Raw genomic sequence first — 22,407 nt, forward strand, 5'->3', positions numbered from 1 at the left:
AGCCAGCTTCTGCAGCCGAGGATCAGACTGCCAGGGTCCCCTCCCTTGGCTGCCGCCCATAGCACATTGCACCCGACCCCTTTGGCCCCTCGGACAGGTGGTGAGCCCATCGGAAGGGGGACCCACGTCTCCTCTTCGGGCTGAGCCCGGCCGGGCTCCGGGGGTAAAAGCCCGGCCACCAGGCGCTCGTCATCGTGCCCCACCTCCAGGCCTGACTCCAGAGTGGGGCCCCGGTGACCCGCGTCCGGGCGAGGGAAAACGAAGTCCAAAGTTTGTATTCATCATAGGGGTCTTCGGGCTGCGCTTTGTCTGGTTCCTCACCTAGGACCTGTCTGCCTTGGGTGACCCTAGCAGGGGCATAAAGCCCCAGACAGCATAGCTCCTAGGATCATTGGGACACTCAAACCCCTCCACCACGATAAGGTGGCAGCCCAAGGAGAGGGAAATTAATAAATAGAATTTAATAGATGTAAAGAAATGTTACACACTCGTGTACAGTAGGTGGCGGTATGTGTGGCCTATGTGGTTCTGGTGGCTTCTATCGGTGCGGCAATGAATGACAAGGAGCTGCTCAAGTTGGCATCAGCGGTTTCTTTAATTCTCCATCTGCATTTCACAGAACGGGCCTGGAGGTAAAGTCAGTCTCTGGCATAAAACAAGTTCCTGCAAGGAGGAGCCATAATGTTACCGCGTGGGAAATTCCCACAAACTAAACATTCTCAAACATGACAAAAACGACATAATAACAGAACTAGCGTGACTCAAACCGAACATATTTCAACAATATGCAAAAACGAAAACCATAAACACACTTCACAAAATGCATAAATAATATTTCTTTATTACATGGCAGAGACACGTTACCTCGTTGGTGATCCTCATGGCTCTGAGGATTACCCATAATACCCCGCTCTTTCTAGGTGAAGGCAATACAACTTTTTACCAGCAGATGGTGCATTTTAGCAGGATTTAAGCCGAACCATTTTAACTATGTTACATATGCACCTCAAAGTTGCTTGCAATCCGCCATAATAGAAGAGAAGAAGAAGAAGAATAACATTCATGCATGCGTCTTTGTTCTCCCACTGTGTGACTTGCGTCCGGTGGACTCTAGCAGCGGAAAGCACCAAGTTGCTGGCTGGTGCATGTTGCGCTGATATTCTGGTGGTAAAACGCCACTGCTCTGCGCTCCTTCTGCGCATGTGTGTGGCTCAGCAGGTTCCCCACAGTTGAGCTGCTTTGTCTGCGTTCGTTTCCCGGATCCGTTCTGCGCCGATCTACTCTGCTCTGAGTTCGTCTCCCGGACTTCTACACAATCATTTTTAAAGTTGGACTGCGGCGGCATCATCCGCCTCCATGAAGCGTGTTTGGGGTGAAGCATCGGCGCCATTTCACTTCCTGTTGTGGCTGACAAGCGGGCCACGCCTGGTCCTGATGTTTTAATTTGCATTGTCTATTGTTGATTTCTATTTCTTTACTCATTTTGTTTACGGCCCTTTTTGTTCTTTATTTAGTCGGGCTGATATTGTTTTTCTTAGGTTTAAGATTGTTATATTGGTTAACTGCCTCTCTTTTGTTGTTTTGCTGTTACTGAGGTCACAAACATCCAACTTTAAAAATGATTGTGTAGAAGTCCGGGACACGAACTCAGAGCAAAGCAGAGAAGATCGGAGCAGAACAGAGCAGCAATGGTCCAACTGTGGGGGAACCTATAAAAAATTAGTCACCATTTTAAATAAAGCTAGAAGAAACTGGAGCTTAGATGAGTGTTAATTTCTTACCTGCCGATCCAAACACACACACACTCGCAGACCGAGGAAGAGAAGGAGCGCAGCGCAGTGGCGCTTTACCTACGATCACACTTCAGTTTAGATTTTCTGATCAGCTAAAGTGCAGGGAGAGAGAGAACACCTACCACCAGGATATCAGCACAACACGCACCAGCCAGCGATTTGTTGCTTTCCGCTGCCAGAGTCCACAGGACGCGAACCACACAGTGGGAGAACAAAGACACATCCTGAATGAAAGCCGCAACTCCTTATATACACCACGCCCAACCAGAACTTCTCACCTGGAAGCTATTTGTGTGAAATTATGTATATTTCTATACCACTACAAATAGAAGAAGAGCTGCCATCGATACAGTTGCAGCCAGGCATGTTTTAATGTTACACAATACAGTTTTACCAAGTTGCTCAAAGTCTGAACTGGAATTGTTGTGCATTTTAAGGTGTAAAGTTTACCTTCAACCAAACGCCCCCCAAAGGCATCCCAGCGCCCCCCTTTTGTAAAAATATCCGCGAGCGCCCCCTGCCGTCCTCTGAACGCCCACATTGAGAACCGCTAAATTAGAGTAATCCTTATGAATATCCTTATCTAGGATATTCATTTTGAAACATTATACACTAAGTTGAATTAAATAACGTGTAGTGGCGATTGTTTGTCAAACCAAACATCCAACTTAACTTCCATTAAGCCACTAAGGCACTGGGTTCAAGTTTCTTTAACGCAGGCAAAAGAAGATTCAATATCCAAACGTGTAAGTTGTTGTTCTTAATTTATTTCTTCACATCTTTGCAAAAAACAATTACAGAGATCAACTTTCCTTCTACCTCTCTTGCACTGGTAAAAACCATCGGCCCCAAACCCAAATTCCTGCTGGTCCTTTACTAGGCCTCTACACTTATAGAAAGTGGACCAACCCACCTCACTTCCTGTTTGCTTAGAAAAAATAAGAAAAAATAATAAAACAAAAGATAAATAAAATCAACAATTATTAACCTACAAATAAGTCCTACCAACGGCTGTTGGTAGGACAGATCTCTTGTAGTGGTCTGTGTTACAGAGAATTTGAAGTAGCCTCTGACTGAAGACACTCTGCCTTCCCAAGACAGTCTCATGAAAACGAGGGTCAGGGTTGTCCATAATTTTCGTGATTTTATGAAGAATCCTCCTTGGCGTCATTATATCCATAGGTTCCACAATCCCTACAACAGAACCAGCCTTTTTTAACAGGCTGTTGAGCCTTTTTAGGTTCCTGGCTCTGATGCTGCTGCCCCAACAGATGACAACAGAAGAGATGACGCTGTAAACAAGACATTGTATCTTGAAAGATCTTGCTAACTTTTGTGCTGGAAGTCTGAAGTGTACAGAGTGAAAATGAAACATTGAGAGTACAGGCCGTGTGGTGCTTTTGTGTTGCTGATCACCTGGTTAGGCACACATCACAAACTGTGGTTTGTTTGTGAGGTAGTCATGAGGTAAGTGATTGTTCAGGCCTCCACCTGTGTCTTCTGGAATTTCTGACAAAGCAAATCAGGGTGAATTGTGTTAAATGCACTGGATAAATCAAAGAACAATTGCCTCTCTGCAGCTTCTCTACCATTATACACTGCTCAAAAAAATAAAGGGAACACTTTAACATTTAAGTGAATACTGAAGTGTTCCCTTTATTTTTTTGAGCAGTATACATTACCCCATTGAGACAGTGCCTTGCCCATGGCCAAAATGAAATAATTTAAAAACCAAATTCATCTGGCACCATCACTTTGGAGGCAGGTGAATCCAACCATCATCTATACCCACTCCAGCTTTCACTACTTTCTTCATGGATAGCCAAACATGGTCAGCCTCCCAGGGTCTTTCTGCATGTTCTCCCTCTGCATGCTGGGTTCTCTCTGGGTACTCCAGCTTCCTCCCACAGTCCAAATTTCAGGTTAATTGGTCTCTCTAAATTCTCCCTAGATGTAAGTGTGTGTGTGGTTGTTTGTCCTGTCAGTCTCTGTGTTGCCCTACGACAGACTGGTGACCTGTCCAGGGTGTACCCTGCCTCTCACCTGAAATGTCTTGCTGGAGAGGCACCAGCAACCCACTAGGGACAAAGGTGTTAGAAAATGGATGGATGGATAAATATTTTATTGAATAAATATTTTTTGATTTGTTTCCAAGTCCAACTATTTAAAAATAACAAAACCAGCTAAAATGACAGTAATATTTTATTAAACATTTTGTCAGCTTTTACATATTCTTTTATGTTTTACCTGTAGAGCTCATGCATTGTGCCTCACAGTTTGACTTTATCATGTCACTGAGAAAACAATCAGTAACAAAGTTTTCTCACTCATCCACAAAGGTAGGTTCTGAGGAAATAGAGATATCATTTCTGTTAATGAAGAACTGACACACAGATGACCATTGTTCTCCATTCACCCACTCCAATGCACTTTGCTACAGTCAGGAACATGTCGCCCTGCCAAGCAGAATGCCATTAAAGTGGATGAGTTTGTGCAAATATCCAGCTCACACCTATAAAAGAAAAGCGGTGCTATGTTACAAAACAGGAATACAAAAAGAAACTAGTTAGAAACAAGGGGATAAAGGCCTGAAATATATTAAATACAAATATCAAATAGGAATTAATTTATAGATATAATATGTCCCGCAAAAAGGCAAATACAAAGTAAAACATGCTCAAGGAAATACAACATTTTTTTATTCCATCTTTTAATGTTTTAGGGGTTACATCACACTATATTGAAATCCGCATCACATATAAAAAGTTTCACAAATTATTGTTAAAGGCAGAAAACACTAATAAAAACAAGGGAAATGAGGATTCTTGAGGTAATTATCCTTGCATCACTTTTGGTGAGTTTGTAAATTAAGTTAAACATTAAAAGAGACATAAAATATACATAAAGACTTCAATCAAAAGACATATTTTAAAATGTTTGGTCCATCCTAATAAAATTTCTACCCAAATGTTACCCTAAAACTGTAAAGGGGCTTATTGGGAGCAATAATTTAAATAAAATATGAGATGGCTCATTTGCCATTTTATAACCTTTAGACATGTTGGCACCTTGTTGGCAGATTTACCTAATATCAGAGCAAAAGGATCTACATTCAGTGGGGAATAAACATGGCCCTGCTGTTTACCATGAAAGTGGCACAGATTGCTAACATAAAATGTCAAGTGAAACTTTTAAATGTCAATTTAAACAGTTAGTCTGTTCTGAAGTCATAAAACATGATTTTCCTGTAACTACTATTATCATGCACCTTGTGATGTCACCTTGGCTTCTGAAGTACGAACCGAATTCCAAAAGAGTTGTGAATAAAAACTGAATGCAATGATGTGGAGCTGACAAATGTCAATATTTTATTTGTAATAGACATAGATGGCAGATCAAAAGTTTAATCTGAGTAAATGTAACATTTTCAAGTAAAAATATGTTGATTCAAGAGTTCAGTGTCTACAAATCCCAAAAAAGTTGGGACAAGTAGCAATAAGTGGCTGGAAAAAGGAAATTGAACATAAAACACACAGCTGGAAGTCCAATTAACACTAATCAGGTCAATTGACAACATGATTGGGTATAAAAAGAGCTTCTTAGAGTAGTGATGAGCAAAGGAAGCCTCATGAAGCAATGAAGCTTTCCAGCCCTTTGCTTTGCAAAAAGGTTCATGACTCGATGCTTCATTCATTGCTCACTAGTGACACCTGCTGGTGAAACTGTAACAGCCTCGTCACTCAGTTGGATCATACTTCCAAAAATTACTAAATGTAATATTGTCACAAAGTTTTTATCAAACTCATGTTTAGTAACAGGAGAATCAATGAAACCATATTTAATCGTCATCTGTTTTAATTATTAAAATGATTTGGAGCCAATCTAATCCTGGTTTATGTTGAACGTCAGTGGTTGTGTTGGGTTTTCTTTTATGTCCAGACTGATTTGACAATAAAGACATTTGATGTTTTAGTGTCTTGGGAGTGCAGTGCATGTTGGGACATTTGCTTTTTCTTGGATTTCTAATTGGCTCTGATCCCTTATATGTGGCTACAAGTTGAACTTTAGTTCTGCAACACCATTAAATCTGTTTCTGCTGTGCAAGACTGATATATATTTGCCAATCAGACTACAAATAATAGTGGAACTTTGCAGAAGGTGAGAAATTGGGAGGTGGAGGGTTAATTATTATCTCAGAATTGTATTGTGAGCGATCATCTCAAAGTATTCCCAGATGTCAGAGATTTTCCTCTTGCTGGCTCCATTTCAGACAATTAATCAAGTTTACTTTTGTAATACATGTCAGCAACAATACAGTTCAAAGAGATTTACATCATAAAATCACAAAAATATAATTATAAAAAAACAACAATCTACAATTGAGAAAAGCAGTAACAAACATTACATTTTGATGAGTGCCATCATCAATACACATCAAATATGTTGGTCAATGTTCATTTTATTTTGGCCACTGAAGACAAATATCCTCTGATGCAAGACCAAAAGGACAACAACCCATGATGCAGCGCTTTTATTTTGAAAACCAACACGCAAAATGAAGCAGTCACGTGACCCATGCAATGCGAGGCCTCGTTTGTTGCCAGTCACGTGGTTTTCAGCAAGACCACACAAGCCTCAAAGCGGGGCTTCATCGGACACGCCCCCTTTTTACTCACTATCTTAGAGTGTCAGTGTCTCTCTGAAGCCAAGATGGTAAGAGGATCACCAATTCCACCATTGTTGGGCAGAAAGATAGTGCAGCAATACCAGAATGGTGTTACCAAGTGTAAAATAGCAAAGGCTTTTAAGTTATCATCATCAACCGTGCATAACATCATCAAAAGATTCAGAGAATCTGGAACAATCGCTGTGCGTAAGGGTCAAGGCCGTAAAACTCTACTGATGCTCGTGATCTCCGGGCCCTTAAACGTCACTGCACCTCAAACAGGAACGTCACTGTCAAGGAAATAACAGCCTGGGCTCAGGAATACTTCCAGAAAGCATCGTCAGTGAACACAATCCATCCACTGCTGCCAGCTGAAACTCTACAGTGCAAAGAGGAAGCCATTTCTAAGCTCCACCAGCTCAGCCGTTTGCACTGGACCAGGAGTCATTTAAAATGGACTGAGGCAAAATGGACGACTGTTCTGTGGTCAGATGAGTCACGATTTGAGGTTCTTTATGGACACTGGGACACCATGTCCTCCGGACCAGAGAGGACCAGGATAACCCAAGTTGTTATCAACGCTCCGTTCAGAAGCTGCATCACTGATGGTCTGGGGTTGCATGAGAGCTGGTGGCCTGGGCAGCTTGCATGTCTGGAAAGGACCATTAATGCAGAGAACTATGTTCAGGTTCTAGAGCAATATGCTCCCATCTAGACGTCATCGTCTCTTTCAGGGAAGACCCTGCATTTTTCAACAAGATGATGCCAGACCACATTCTGCAGCAATCACAGCATCATGGCTATGAGGGGAAGGATCCGGGTACTGAAATGTCCAGCCTGCAGTCCAGATCTTTCACCTACAGAGAACATTTGGCACATCATGAAGAAGAAGGTGTGACAAAGAAGGCCCAAGACGACTGAACAGTTAGAGGCCTGATGGGAGACCAGTCCTATTTCTAAACCTGAGAATCTGGTCTCCTCTGTCCCCAGACGTCTGTTGAGTGTTGGAAGAAGAAGTGGAGACGCCACAGTGGTAAAAATGGTCTTGTCCCAACTTTTTGGGATTTGTTGACATCATGAAATTTTTAATCAATATATTTTTCCCTTAAAATGATACATTCTCTCAGTTTAAACTTTTAATCTGTGATTTGTGTTCTATTGAGAATAAAATATTAGATGTTGGCACCTCCACATCATTGCATTCAGTTTTTATTCACAATATGTTTAGTGTCCCAATTTTTTTGGAATCTGGTTTGTAGATCCTTGATGACCGCTAGGAAGGCTGAAAGAAAACATTTTGAACACTGTTTATATATAATTACAGTTCTTACAGAGGACTCTACATTTCTGGTTAGGATCAGTACTGTCAGGTCAAAGCATTGCAAAAACTGGAGGTCAAACATGGATAACAAATCTTTGATTAGAGCGTCTAGATGACGGTGTGAGCGGAAGACCTCATGTTCCCACTGGATCTAAAATCCTCCTGTTAACCCACATGGCCTTGTTCTAACTCCTTGAAAATCATTTAGATTTCCTCCATTTGTCTGCATGTGTACTACTTTCCATCTGAGTTGATCACTGGTTTTGTGAAACAAAGTTTTTTTTAAGCCTGTGAAAATCACGTCACCATGACAACTAGATCTGAATGGGTCATTAAATAAACATTTAAGCTGAACTTATTTTGATTGTACATTTGAGTCAGTCTAGGAGTTTGTACACCACCATGATGACATATTTAACATTAAAATTTAGTTTACATCTAATAATAATCATAACCAAACTAAGATTTATGTGATGTTGATTAGCCTGAAATAGACTTCAATCAATAATAAGACATCATCTTTCACTGTCATGAAATTAAGTTTACAGGATTTCCATCTGCCTTGCACACAACTGGAACCATATAAACCATATAAAAATACACATAGCCATTATTTTCTCTATTTCTGATGTGAAACTGGATATTTTTTGCCAATGTTTTGGGTCATTTAAGATTACCAAAACTAGTTCTACTTGTTAAATGTTGAATCAGAGAAAGACTTTTTATTACTTTCTTCAAATTCATGGTTCCACTGTCCTGTCGTTACCTTAAATGTGAAGTTGCATCCTACTGAGGGTGGATGTGCAGTCAAATATGCAGCAGAACAGAGCTACATTCTGTTTCTGCAGACTGCATCATATTTTGTGATTTCCCTCTATTCTATCTCCTATTGAACATACTAATAATGACAAATGTAATAATTTAAGAGTTCAGTCTATAGAAAATCAATAGGGAACATACTTCTCCACCTAAGATCCATGACCAGCTCACACACAGTTGCTGAAAGAGAACTGGTCCTGCTCTACAGGTTTCTTAACCCAGGCTCCCAGTCCGGCCTGGAGGAAGGCTCTGAAGAGAGCCTGCTTGGCAGAGTGGTACTGCACTGCGGCCTGCTTAGCTTCATGGTAGCTCCTGGGCTCCAGTGTTTGAATACGCAGGGTGGAGAACAGCTGTTAAGCATAAAAACAAAAGGGACATTTTAAAGAAAAATTCATAAAAGATGAATGATTTCACAGTCTTCTCTTGCATAAAAAGCACAACATCAGGGATGAATACAAATTAAGCAAAGTAGTTAGAGAATACAAACAGGATAAGCCTAGTAAAGCACACTGGCTTTGCTAACACATGCTTCAGTTCAGGTGAGCTATTGTTACCCTGCAAGATAAAATGCATTAGGGTCACCTCTGTCTGTGATCTGCTCATATTTCCTGCTCTGTCACAATACATGCAGTGTTCTGTCTCATAGGCGTTACCTTGCTGTGCAAGTCAATCCAGCGGGTGTACAGAGCATGCTTGCAGAGTCTCGAGGGTCGGCCCAGGTCATCCTTTCCTGTGGTGGCGTTAATCGCCTCCAAACCCTGGTCTCCGATGGTCCAGTTCACGCTGAAATTTGGGGCCTTTCCAGGCTGACGAGCCTCTGTGTTACTAATTCCTGTAGAAAATCAGGGTCTCGCTCATTCAGGTTCTTCATCAGACTCTGTCTTTTGAACAGGTTAGATTCTAAAACATTCTGATAGAGGATTCGTTCATGAGTTTCAAAGCAAGGTTCAAACCAGAAATGTTCCCCTTAACTCATAAATATTCAGATTTTTATGGAAACTAGAAATCGATCAGTATAGTGAGAGGTATAAAACAGGTGATGGACACAATACAGTATAACATTTCACACTAAAAATGTCTCTAGCAGTGAAACAGAACCTTCTCCTTACTGTCTTAGTCCTGCTTGCTTATTCAGCTACTTCACACCATGACAGGACAGATTTAGATGGACGAGTTACTACATGCATGCTTAGTCTGAGTAGATTGATTCAATATACTGGTTTTCCTTAGATAGACCAATTTTAAACGAATTTGAATAGCAAATTGAATTTGACTGCACTGTTTGATAACTAGGATCATTTGGAATGTATGTATAATTGTATGGAAATACATTTTTGCAAAGTGCTTTGAGATGACATATGAATTGGCACTATATAAATAAAGTTAATTGATATCAAATTGTAATTGAGTTTCAGTGTGAAATAACACTATGGCAATAAACTAGTTGGTTATTTTTAAGTTTTCAGAAATTGCTACCAGATTTACAGGAATCTGTGTAAGGAAGACCAGTCCTTGAGAAGAACTGTCCTGCAATTGTCATGTGCATCACCTTGTCCAACATACCTGAATTCCCTCATCAGCAGACCTTTAGCTCTACAGAGGACTGATAATTCATGTGATTCTGGGGTGTTGGAGAGGGATTGTTTCTAAGAGTAGCAGAATAGTAGCTCTTAAGGGCTAGACGTGGCCACCGCTGGAGGACTGTGGGATGCAAGTATGACATCAGTTACCACTGAGCAGAGGCTTGTTCAGGCTGAAAGGTGGCGGTAGCATCTCCATCTCAGTCAGTCTCTGGTACATGGCTCTGGACAGATGGTCCGCATGATACAAGCTGCCCAGGATGATGCTGGAGAAGTAGATGGGCTGAGTGAAGTAGGTCATCAAAGAGCCTTGGAATCCAACCACATTCCACCTTTTCATGATGCCAAAAGACAAATACAGAAAAGAAACTCAAAGAAAATCACATATCTACAACACCCACTGAACATTCTTGCAATGAAAATGTATCCTAGAAATTCTGACAGGGTTAGGTAGTTGTAATACAATTTCTGCTGACTCATCAAAAAGCATAATCCAATAATATGTTGGATACTGACATCTACGAATCTAGAGACACAATGACGACGATGGTATGAGTTGGCTCTTCAACCTGGTGGGTTCGATCCCCAGGTAAGACATTTCACCTGCCTTACCTGTTGGTGTTCATAAGGGCTAACTGTGTGATACAGCATAATCACGTGAAGCATCTTTTAGTGTCCTGAAAAGCACTATGTAAGTCTGATATTATGTCATCATTTCATAGTAAGAATGATTAATTCATCAACCCTACATTACACATGCATGTAGGGTTGGTCTACAAAGGTTAGGGGCCAATCATTTTGGGTAAGAACGTTTTATAGGTATGAATACTTTCACAAGGCATATTATGCCATAATTTGATCAAAAGTGGATCATTAAAATGACAACACAGAAAGTACTGACAGGTACAGAGTCTGATGAATCCCAAGGTGTCAAAAAGCTTTACAACCAAAGTGAGTTGGTCAGTTGTCTGTGTGTGGGGGCCAGAAGACACACCTGGCTATCTTGTCGCTGCAGGACATGGTGAGCAGCCTCTCACCCTGAAGAACCCCGTCCCATGTCTGAATGGTGCTACCAGAGCGCACTGGGATGGTTCCTTCACCAGACTCAATCTTAGTCCGCAGCTGCCCGCGGGCCTTCCTGTTAGGGTGTCTGTCGCTCTGGTCTGAGAGATTCAAAGAGAGAAACAAGGAAAATGGAGCAACAACCTCTGAGGAATGAGGAGAAAACCTTTTGCTAAAGGCAGCTGAAGAACCCATCCTCGCCTTCTACAGCAGCTTCATGAGGTGAAAAGATGCGGGCGTCGCCGCAGGGGGAGGTGCTGATGTACAGGTGGAACTGGACATTTTCATTCAATCTGAAGCCTTGTTTGTTGTCACAGCAGGTGAAGATAGATTTGTGATGATCTTCTTCCTTAGGACTAAAGATTCAAATTCATAAAACAGACACAAAGTTTAGTTTCAAACTGGTATCAATCAGGCTTATGAAACTGAGTCAACACATACAAATGCAAGGCAAAAATCACAGTTCTCTCTATTAATATGAGCAAGTGGGGAGTATTGGTCATAATTTAATTATTTTCTTTTTCTTCAACTCAGCAAAATTCACCTGAGAAAGTGTTCCAGTTGGGAGTACAGGAACCTGATGAGAGAGCGCCGAGCTATAATTTCAGCATGGCAGTCATTCAGGGCTAGTCCTCTGTCACTCATGTATTCACCATTGATGCACTTTGTCCCTGTGGATACACAGACAACCTGTGCCTCCTTTACATCTGAACCTGGGTGGGGAAAATCCAAATCTCAGATGACAACGTACATAAGTTCTCCACATTTATTTTTAACATTTTCTTTATTCTTGACAGAGCGCCTAGTAAAGTACAGAGTAAGAAAATTAGAAAATACCTGCTGTCATGACAACACCTGCCAAGACTTTCCTTCGAGCATGTGGAGATGTGAAGTGATCAGTTAGTTCACTGAACTTTTCAACAACCAAACGAGAGACGGCGTCAGCCAGGACCTAAGGCAAGCAAAACAATAAGACACAAAGCTTCCAGAAACAGTCTGAAAGAAAGGCTCCTGATAAGCACCTGCATCTCATTATAAGTATTTATGAATTATGAAACAGCAATAGACAACGTGCTAAAAAGAGGTAAAAAGCTATGATAGTTCTTCTGCACTTTTTTTGCTGGTGTAAATGACAGGCAGAGAGCAAAGAAGCTCTCAGGTTCTCCACTCGAAGCGCTCTGAGAGCTGCTGCACTCGCTGACGTTCTGAGGCAGCTTGATGAAGAACAGTGTTTGAATGGTACTCAGCCATGGTGCTGATACTAATTAAGATAACAACTCTGTTATCAGTGTGCAGGGATTACAGGTATGGATCAGTTTATGTGTAAATAGACTCTCAGTGAATTGAACTTGTCTCTCCTGAAGTCACCTTTAATCATATTTTGTCAAACTGGTCACAACAAAAGCCTTTTTAGAATAAAACTATTGTCAGTTCAAGGTATCTCTTTATAATTTTTTCTCACTAGAAAAGAGTAATTCCATACTTTCCCATACACAAATTTCCAGTTTTCCTTCAGTTTCATAAAAATTCTGGACGTTTTTACACCAGGTGGAGTTTAAGTGAAACCTGACAGAAAACCAGGAAGGAAAGGCAGGACTTTTCAGTTCTCAAATGCAAATATTTTTAAGCGTTTTTTTTTTTTTTTTTTTTCAATGTTCACCACCTGGAAATTACTGAAATAAAGTTCTATAGTTTTCCACAATGTGAATGAATCATGTAAAACTGAAGGAAAGTGCTGATATAGATGAATAGCTTATGTTAGCAATGAATACTAGAAAAAGACTAGAAAAAGAGAAATCAGTTTGAGTTAAATTTGCTATAGGCAAATCGGAGTTTGGCTGAATCAAGGGAAATATTGAAATCATAATTGAAATATTAAAGTTATTAACAAATTAAAGAAAAACAATCATAGCTATTTTACATTTTTATAAAACACCTTATCGTGGTGGAGGGGTTTGAGTGTCCCAATGATCCTAGGAGCTATGCTGTCTGGGGCTTTATGCCCCTGGTAGGGTCATTCAAGGCAGACAGGTCCTAGGTGAGGAACCAGACAAAGCGCAGCCCGAAGACCCCTTATGATGAATACAAACTTTGGACTTCGTTTTCCCTCGCCCGGACGCGGGTCACCGGGGCCCCTCCTGTGGGACTCCAGAAGCAGCTGATGGGTACCGGCAGGTGAAGCGGCATGCGGCTCGGGTGGTCGCTAAACTCAGGCGTGGGAGGAGTTTGGAGAGGCCATTGAGAAAGACTTCCGTATGGCTTCGAGGCGATTCTGGTCCACCATCCGGCGTCTCAGGAGGGGGAAGGAGTGCAGCACCAACACTGTTTATAGTGGGGATGGTGCGCTGCTGACCTCAACTCGGGATGTTGTGGGCCGGTGGGCGGAATACTTCGAAGACCTCCTCAATCCCACCAACATGCCTTCTGTTGAGGAAGCTGAGCCTGGGGACTCTGGGTTGGGTTCTCCAATCTCTGGGGACAAGGTCGCCGAGGTGGTCAAAAAGCTCCTTGGTGGCAGGGCCCCGGGGGTGGATGAGATCCGCCCGGAGTTCCTTAAGGCTCTGGATGTTGCGGGATTGTGTTGGCTAACGCACTCTGCAATATCGCATGGACATCGGGGGCAGTTCCCCTGGACTGGCAGACTGGGGTGGTGGTCCCCCTGTTTAAAAAGGGGGACTGGAGGGTGTGCTCCAATTACAGGGGGATCACACTCTTAAGCCTCCCTGGTAAGGTCTATTCAGGGGTCCTGGAGAGGAGGGTCCGTCGGATAGTCAAACCTCAGATTCAGGAAGAGCAGTGTGGTTTTCGTCCTGGTCGTGGAACACTGGACCAGCTCTACACCCTCAGCAGGGTCCTGGAGGGTGCATGGGAGTTCGCCCAACCAGTCTACATGTGTTTTGTGGACTTAGAGAAGGCGTTCGACCATGTCCCTCAGGGGGTTCTGTGGGGGATTCTCCAGGAGTATGGGGTACCGGGCCCTTTGATACGGGCTGTCAGGTCCCTGTATGACCGGTGTCAGAGTCTGGTCTGCATTGCCGGCAGTAGGTCGGGCTCGTTTCCGGTGAGAGTTGGACTCCACCAAAGCTGCCCTTTGTCACCGATTCTGTTCATTACCTTCATGGACAGAATTTCTAGGCGCAGCCGAAGTGTTGAGGGGATCCGTTTTGGTGGCCTTAGGATCGCATCTCTGCTTTTTGCGGATGATGTGGTCCTGTTGGCTTCATCGGAACGTGATCTGCAGCTCTCACTGGAGCGGTTTGCGGCCGAGTGTGAAGCGGCCGGGACGAGGCTCAGTGCCTCCAAATCCGAGGCCATGGTCTTGAGCCAGAAAAGGGTAGAGTGCCTTCTCCGGGTCAGGGGGGTCGTTCTGCCTCAAGTGGAGGAGTTTAAGTATCTGGGGATCTTGTTCACGAATGAGGGAAGAAGGGAACGGGAGATCGACAGGCGGATTGGGGCAGCGTCTACTGTGAAGCGGGCGCTGTACCGGTCCGTCGTGTTGAAGAGAGAGCTGAGTCAAAAAGCGAAGCTCTCGATTTACCGGTCGATCTACGTTCCCACCCTCATCTATGGTCATGAGCTTTGGCTGGGCTCTTCCTTAGAGATAGGGTGAGAAGCTCGGTCATCTGGGAGGAACTCAGAGTAGAGCCGCTGCTCCTCCACATCGAGAGGAGCCAGTTGAGGTGGCTCGGGCATCTGATAAGGATGCCTCCTGGACGCCTCCCTGGTGAGGTGTTCCGGGCACGTCCCACCGGGAGGAGGCCTCGGGGAAGACCCAGGACACGCTGGAGGGATTACGTCTCTCTACTGGCCTGGGAACGCCTTGGGATTCCCCCGGAGGAGCTGGAAAAAGTGGCTGGGGAGAGGGAAGTCTGGGCCTCCCTTCTGAAACTGTTGCCCCTGCGACCCGACCCCGGATAAGCGGAAGAAAATGGATGGATGGATGGATGGATGGATGGATGGATGGATGGATGGATGGATGGATGGATGGATGGATGGATGGATGGATGGATGGATGGATGGATGGATGGATGGATGGATGGATGGATGGATGGATGGATGGATGGATGGAACAAAGAATTAATTTAAACTTAAATGTTTGCAAAGTGTTAAGATTTTTATAATAGGTAACTAGATTTTCTTAATAGGTAAATGTCAATGATTAAGGATGCTACATAAATAAAGTTTTCTTACTTTATTTCTACTTATTTAAATCACATATGTGATCAGAAACAAGATACCTAACAGCTGATGGTACTGATATAAACAGCACAGAGCTATAAGTGAAAGTCAGTTTGTAGTAACTATTATTTTAGTAATTGATTATTCAATCAATTATTCTGTTAACTATTCTGTTGACTAATTGACTAATTTGGTAAAATAAAATGTCCAATTCTGCAGATTTCTCATTGAAACCACTTTTATGTTATATTACACAAACACTTTTAGCTAAATTACAGCTCTGACTAGTTGTTCTTGCAGCAAATAGCTGTTTTTAAAGTCTGTTAACAATTAATTAATTACTAAGTTAGTTGATGATTCTCTAGTTTATAGTAAGGTACAGGTAAACAGACAGTAAAACAAAGTAAAATCCTGCTCACCTGTGGTTGATGAAGCTGCAATCCCTCTTTGGGTATAGGTTGCCGGGACAATACCTGGTCCGGCTCAATATGAAAGAGTACAGACAGGGCAGCCTGAGCAGCTCGAGCTTTGGCCAGCCTCTTGTTCCGCCCAGAACCCTGGAAGTTCTGAGTGTCCACTGTCACTGACATGACAAAGTTTTTGGCATGGCTCTCCCCGCTCTCAGACACAGTATTATATTTAAGTCCTGGCCTCAACTCATTCAGAATCATTACAGGGTTCTTGCCACTTGTCAAGGAAGTGAAGGCAAATGGATTAGGGGGCAGCGGAGACTGAACAATGTTTGAGGTGGGGGGAGGGAGCAATGGGCTTTCTATTCCCAGAGTTGTGAAAGATCTCCTGCTGTTGGGGGTCAGGTATAATGGGTCGCCTAGAGCTCTGGATGTCTCAAAGGCATTGAAGAGCTCATCAGGTAAGTCCCCCTGGTCTGAGGTGAAGTCTGTGTGAACAGCCAGAGTCCGACCCATGGCCATGTGTGCTTCAGACGCGTTAGGGAACTGGACAAAGGAACGCATGGCCTTCTCCGCAGCGCCTAGCTTGGCTTTCTTTTTTGTCGGACCTGCGCCGTCAAATATCTGTCCATTGACCTCAACAGTCATCACAAACACAGGCGCATGTACTGGGCCAGACTGAGAAAGCAGCTTGTATTGAAGTCCAGGCTTTATCTCATTCAGCTGCATGAGGGCATTCTTGGGCACAATGGGTCCTGAGACCTTTTTACGCTTTTTCGGCCAGTACTTGCTGGGTGTGCGGCCATTGTTACCCTCCGCTAAGGGACGTTTCCTAGCTCTGCCCGTCCTTCCACTGCGGAGCTGAACAGCAACAGATGCAACCCCTTCTTTTGAGAAGAGGTTGTCCAAGTTGTGATTTTCCTTAACATCTGTGCTGCATGAACCTGCGGTACCCAGAAAGAGTAACTTACAATGCCTTTGTTGCAGGATCTTGTAAATGTAAAATTTAGAGTCCTTTATTATCTCTTTGCAACTGAGCTCAGTGATGTGTGTTCTCCAACCGGACCTCAAGTTCTCACTCACACTTAGTGTATTAACAGTGTCAAATATTGATAGAAGTTTTTATGAAACATGAAACTCTGACTACATATTTAGAATAAATTTACAACTGAAGCGTAACAGTATTTTCATCATTTATGACTGCTAAAACTTACAACCAGCAAGAGTTATTCTTTAAGACAAAAATAAAGCTGCCTCTATCTCATTTGCACCTAAAACTGGAAAGTTCATATGAAAATTAAAGCTCAAACTCCAACTGAATTGTTTCTTCTTTCTCAAGTCATTCATGGCATTTAGGAACACATATCACCAGACCCTGTTAACAAAGTCCTTGGAATGCTACATAAATTCCCATTTATAACATCCTCTAGCAAAAGCTTGATAGGTTACTGCTTTTGGTGCTCGTGAGAAAAAAATCAGGATAAGGAGAAAAAAACATAAAACAAAATGTATGAACTCTGCAACATTTAAACATTATAAATCCTCATGGATAAATTCCAAGTTTTGTTTGGAATGAAATTATATATATATATATATATATATATATATATATATATATATATATATATATATATATATATATATATATATATATATATATATATTTTTTGTTCTGCTTCTTAGCAGAAGAAACCTCTGTGTTCTGGAAGTTCTCGTCACGTCAGCAAGAACAGATCAATTCAGCAGTCAACACACACTGGATGGAGTCACAGGGGATCGGAGTTCAAATTCTAACTGTATAAAAACCTTTCACATTAAACAATTACACATTGCACAATATTAAAATTGTCATAGCAAATAATTATTAATATAGATTTTAAAAGAATCATTCAGTTTAATTAAAGTTTCAACATGACAAAAGTAATGATATGACTAGGCCTGTCGCGATAAACGATAAATCAATTAATCGCATGATAAATTAAACATATCGACCTCATTTTAATTATCGACTTTATCGTCTCTTCCTGCCTTTTTTTCTTTCTCTTGATGACACTGAATGAGAAAGGCTCACCCAGGTGAAAAAAAGTATACTTCATTATACTAAATTTTAACATACTTTAGTATACTTTGATTGATGTACTTAAACTGTACTATTTTGAAACAACTAATTTTGTGCTTAGTATACTTTAGTAGTATTTAAATAGTATTAAATTACAACTAATAGTATATTTTAGTATACTATACGTACTTTTTTGGAACAACTTCAAGTGTACTTAAAGTATACTTTTTAAATATATTTCAGAGCTTTATTATATTTTTTTATAATTATTATATTTTGAGTGTAATTATTCTGTCTCAGAATTATATTAAAAATATATATTTAATATACTTCAAATATACTATTAATATATTAGTAATGTATTTAAATTATATTTAATTTTTATTTTTTATTTCCTGCTTTTGATAATAAACTACAATTTTAATTACTCGTGAAAGTCTTTATTCCTACGTACCTATTTTGTACATGACATGCATAACTACACTGCAGTATTTACATTGTTTTAGGCTACAATCACATGGAAAGATTAATTACACAAGATGTTCAAGGTAATTCAAATATTTTGTTTTATTACCAACATTTTAAAATTGTCCAATTTTACTCAGAACTTTATGAACTTTACATAAATTATCAGTTTACACATCAAAAGTGAACACAATGAACATGACAATTTAAGTGTGACAATAAAACATGACAGTGAGGATCAACGACAGAACATTCCTGTTCACTGCACCTTACAGGAACCTACAAAAGAGAACAAGAGAGCAATTAAACAGAGAAAGCATTTTATTTAAAGAGAACAGAAAAATTGCAAATAAAAAAATAATACAATTTTAAGACGTTGTGGACTCGCCATGTATGTGACATCATCAGAACTGATGATGATTGGGACCAGATGCCTGGGGTGGAAAAACATTTCTGGGTTTCTTCTTTGCCTGTTTATGTTAGAAGTAGAAAAAATAGTCAGCAATGTCATAGAGTCAGTTGATGTTGGCATTAACTATGAAGCTGTTTTGAGTGTGGACTTAAGGAGACAAACTACCTTAAAATCTTTCCATCCATGATCTGAACACACTGATCCTTGCAGGGTGGTGAGGGGGGCTGGTGGTGCCCATCTCCAGCAGCCATCAGATGAGAGGCAGGGTTCACCATGGACAGGTCACCAGTCCATCACTGGGCCCTGAAAGACAACAACAAATAAAAAAATGAAAGATAAATATTAGATTAACAAGGAGAATAAATTCTGTCCAGTTATCTTTAAATCAAATCATGTTTATTAAGCACTTAGTTTTGGTAACACAGCAGTTTTTGTTGTTGAAAATGTAGCTAGCTCCTCATTGAAACAACAAACTTACATCATGAAGACGATGTGAAGGTTCATCCTCAGAGCTGGTTGGTGACCTGGTGGAGTCAAAGCTTCTTCTGAGACAGAAAGTCTTTATGTTTCCTAACACCTGATTTCTCTGGCTTCCTCTTTCATCTCCATTTGCTTAGACTGCAAACATATGTTGAAGATAAAATCATTGATGAACGAGTTAGAACAACAACCTCACAATATCAAAGTCTCTCTGTCTTATGGAGCTTAATTAAAACCAGGTTAGTTTATGAATTAAAGTATAAGTCGCAACAAACAGCCTCCATGCAGTTATAACATGAAGCTGAATGATTGCTATAGTAATCATAAGTCACAATAAAATTGATAAAATAATTTATGAAACCAATGTAAGTTATATATCTTTACTGCACTGTTTATAATTAAATGAATATAATTAATAAGTAAACTTACCACTAGCTAGCAACACTTAGCAGAGTTCGTCCCTCCGGGTTCCGTTTGTGACACACATTTCATTTCCATTCGTTGTTGTCCCGTTGTGTTGTCGTCTAACTCTGACTAGGACGTCACCAGCTTGAATTTACCAAAATTAGTAACTATTGTCAAGGCCCTCTCTACTTTTTAGGCAATATTATGCAAGATATCATTGAAATCTTTCAGACTTGTATTTCAGATCATTTCCCTGTTTTATTCTCTATTAAGATTTCACCTTCTGTGGTTACAACCAATGCTAAACCTTTACTTTGTCGTACCATTAACTCTGATACTGCTCTCTAACAGAATGAAATCTTCGCTCATACTACATTCCCTACTGATAACCTTGATATAGAATCTCTTATTACAAATTTTAACAACGTATGTTCTAATGCTCTAAATACTGTAGTTCCTTTGAAAACTATATCAACTACAAGAAAGAAAGTTTTAAAGCCATGGCTTAATGAAACCACTCGTGCGCTCAGACGAGAATGTAGGCGCGCTGAGAGGAGGTGGAAAAAAGATCAACTGCAGGTTTCTTTTGGAATTTTGAAAGACAGTTTATTTAATTATCAGAATGCTGTCAAATTAGCAAAATCGAAATACTTCATTAATTTTGTAGTTTCAAATAAGCATAGTCCGCAAGTCCTTTTTAATGTCCTGGGTAGGATTGTCAATCCCTCGATTATATCTAGCCCTTTAGGCTCTGTTGAACGTTGTGAGGCTTTTTCTAAGTTTTTTATAGACAAGATTGAAGCTCTTAGAGGCTCGAATAAGCTGGTAGATTTAGAATCCTATGGAATGCCACAATGCATAGCTATTCTGGAGCATTTTCAGCCTGTTTCTATAGATGAACTGACTTTGGTTATTAAGCATCTGCGGCCTTCAAATTATCCATTGGACTGTCTTCCTACTCGTCTGATAAAAGACATTTTTCTGATTTTTGGCAGCTATATTCTTAAGGTGATAAATACCTTATTGCAGTCAGGTTGTGTCCCATCTACTCTTAAACAGGCTGTGGTCAAACCCCTTCTTAAAAAATCCAATCTAGACTCCAGTGACCTAGCAAATTTCAGGCCCATTTCTAAATTGCCTTTTTTATCTAAAATTCTTGAAAAATTAGTTTTTATCCAGCTTGAAATGTTTTTAAATGAGAATAATATAACTGAGAAGTTTCAGTCTGGGTTTAAAGTTGCTCATAGCACTGAATCTGCCTTGCTCTGAGTGTATAATGATCTCCTCTTAACAGTTGTTTCAGGCAACGTTGCAGTTTTATTACTTCTAGATTTGAGCTCTGCATTTGACACTGTAGATCAGTGGTCCCCAAACTACGGCCCGCGGGCCGGATCCGGCCCGCCTCCATATTTGGTCCGGCCCCCTGAACAATACCAGGAAGCATATACTATATACTATACTTCAAAATGAGCCTTTATGTTAACATATGATAAAATAAGTAACTTGTTTATTGAATTAGTTTTGGAAATACCTGCGGGCAATTTGATTATGTGATACGTCATTGCTAACTAGCAGGCTGCTAAGATTTCTCAGGTCGTTACATAGCATTGCAGCTCATAGCATTCTGAGGTAGCTGCTGTATCAGTTGTACTTCTAATGTGTGAAATTGAATGTAAAACACTTCTGTAAGCTGCTCTGAGCTCATCCTGAGTTGTTTGTGTTTTGACAGTTTCACTCCATTCTATGTGGAAATAAAGGAAGAACTAATTAATCCTGACTGGTGTGAAAGGAGTTTGGCTGATGGTTAGTTTTGGTACAAGACACCATAGTGAGACCATTACAAAGTGAATCAAAATTGGAAATAAAAGTAGAAAGCGCCCATTAAAACGGAATTAGGTTTTAATAGGGAATTGAAATTTGAGAATGTTGTTGATCAGTTAAATAGCATTGAGGGGAAATGCTATTTAACAGTTTTTTAAATGATACTGGGATCATTATGATAATTTGAGGTATAGATATTAGGATCCAGTAGATGGCAGTAGTGCAACAATAATGGATGCAAGCTGCAGTTGAAATCTAAAGAAGAAGGCGCCCATTTTCTTTTAGCACATGCTAGTAGCAACACGAAGGATCAGCACTTTTACTGTTAGTTACCGTACAGAAACTACCGTAATCAGTTCAGTTAAATCTAAACTTGGCAACTTTTTCTTTTTCAACGTAATGTGATATTCAATTGACCTGTTATGACTCAAATGTTGGCTGTCCCCCCCCCATCTGCTGCTGCTGCATCGTTGTGGCAAACCTGGAGCGGCAGAGATATCTGCTGCTTATATGTGTATGTTTACTGGTTAAAAAAAAAAACTTTGGGTTGTGGTTTATAGTCCGGTGCGGCTCATAGTTAGGAAAATACGGACTATAATCTGTCCTGGATTTTTTCTGTGAAGAACCCATCCATCCATCCATCCATCCATTTTCTTCCACTTATCCGGGGTCGGGTCGCGGGGGCAGCAGCTTCAGAAGGGAGGCCCAGACTTCCCTCTCCCCAGCCACTTCTTCCAGCTCCTCCGGGGGAATCCCAAGGCGTTCCCAGGCCAGCCGAGAGACATAATCCCTCCAGCGTGTCCTGGGTCTTCCCCGAGGCCTCCTCCCGGTGGGACGTGCCCGGAACACCTCACCAGGGAGGCGTCCAGGAGGCATCCTGACCAGATGCCCGAGCCTCAACTGGCTCCTCTCGACGTGGAGGAGCAGCAGCTCTA

The 22,407-nt window shown here is 41.1% G+C and overlaps 1 protein-coding gene and 1 long non-coding RNA gene across 4 annotated transcripts in view; both read right to left on the minus strand.

The window, feature by feature from the left end:
• Positions 1-3,977: 3,977 nt before the first annotated feature.
• LOC103477529 (double-stranded RNA-specific editase 1-like) overlaps positions 3,978-22,407 on the minus strand; it is a 31,029-nt gene continuing 12,599 nt past the window's right edge. Inside the window, exons 3-10 of the mRNA XM_017307884.2 lie at positions 15,840-16,774; positions 12,079-12,193; positions 11,786-11,954; positions 11,443-11,597; positions 11,174-11,342; positions 10,330-10,511; positions 9,253-9,431; positions 3,978-8,949 (exon numbers count right to left, since the gene is read on the minus strand). Of these exons, the coding sequence (XP_017163373.1) occupies positions 8,767-8,949; positions 9,253-9,431; positions 10,330-10,511; positions 11,174-11,342; positions 11,443-11,597; positions 11,786-11,954; positions 12,079-12,193; positions 15,840-16,774 (2,087 nt within the window). The 3' untranslated portion in view covers positions 3,978-8,766. The remainder of the gene's footprint in view (positions 8,950-9,252; positions 9,432-10,329; positions 10,512-11,173; positions 11,343-11,442; positions 11,598-11,785; positions 11,955-12,078; positions 12,194-15,839; positions 16,775-22,407) is intronic.
• Positions 18,469-21,574, minus strand: LOC145554513 (uncharacterized). 3 transcript variants are annotated; one of them, XR_014090475.1, is made up of 5 exons: positions 19,676-21,574; positions 19,245-19,384; positions 18,932-19,069; positions 18,719-18,824; positions 18,469-18,633 (listed from the first exon to the last, which is right to left on the minus strand). It is a non-coding gene; the product is annotated as an uncharacterized LOC145554513 (long non-coding RNA). The 3 variants fall into 3 exon arrangements; XR_014090476.1 differs by having other exon boundaries at positions 18,743-18,824; positions 19,245-21,570; XR_014090474.1 differs by having other exon boundaries at positions 19,245-21,570.

This window comes from Poecilia reticulata, chromosome 2 (genome assembly GCF_904066995.2).
Source record: "Poecilia reticulata chromosome 2, P_reticulata-male-v2, whole genome shotgun sequence".
Taxonomy (NCBI): domain Eukaryota; kingdom Metazoa; phylum Chordata; class Actinopteri; order Cyprinodontiformes; family Poeciliidae; genus Poecilia; species Poecilia reticulata.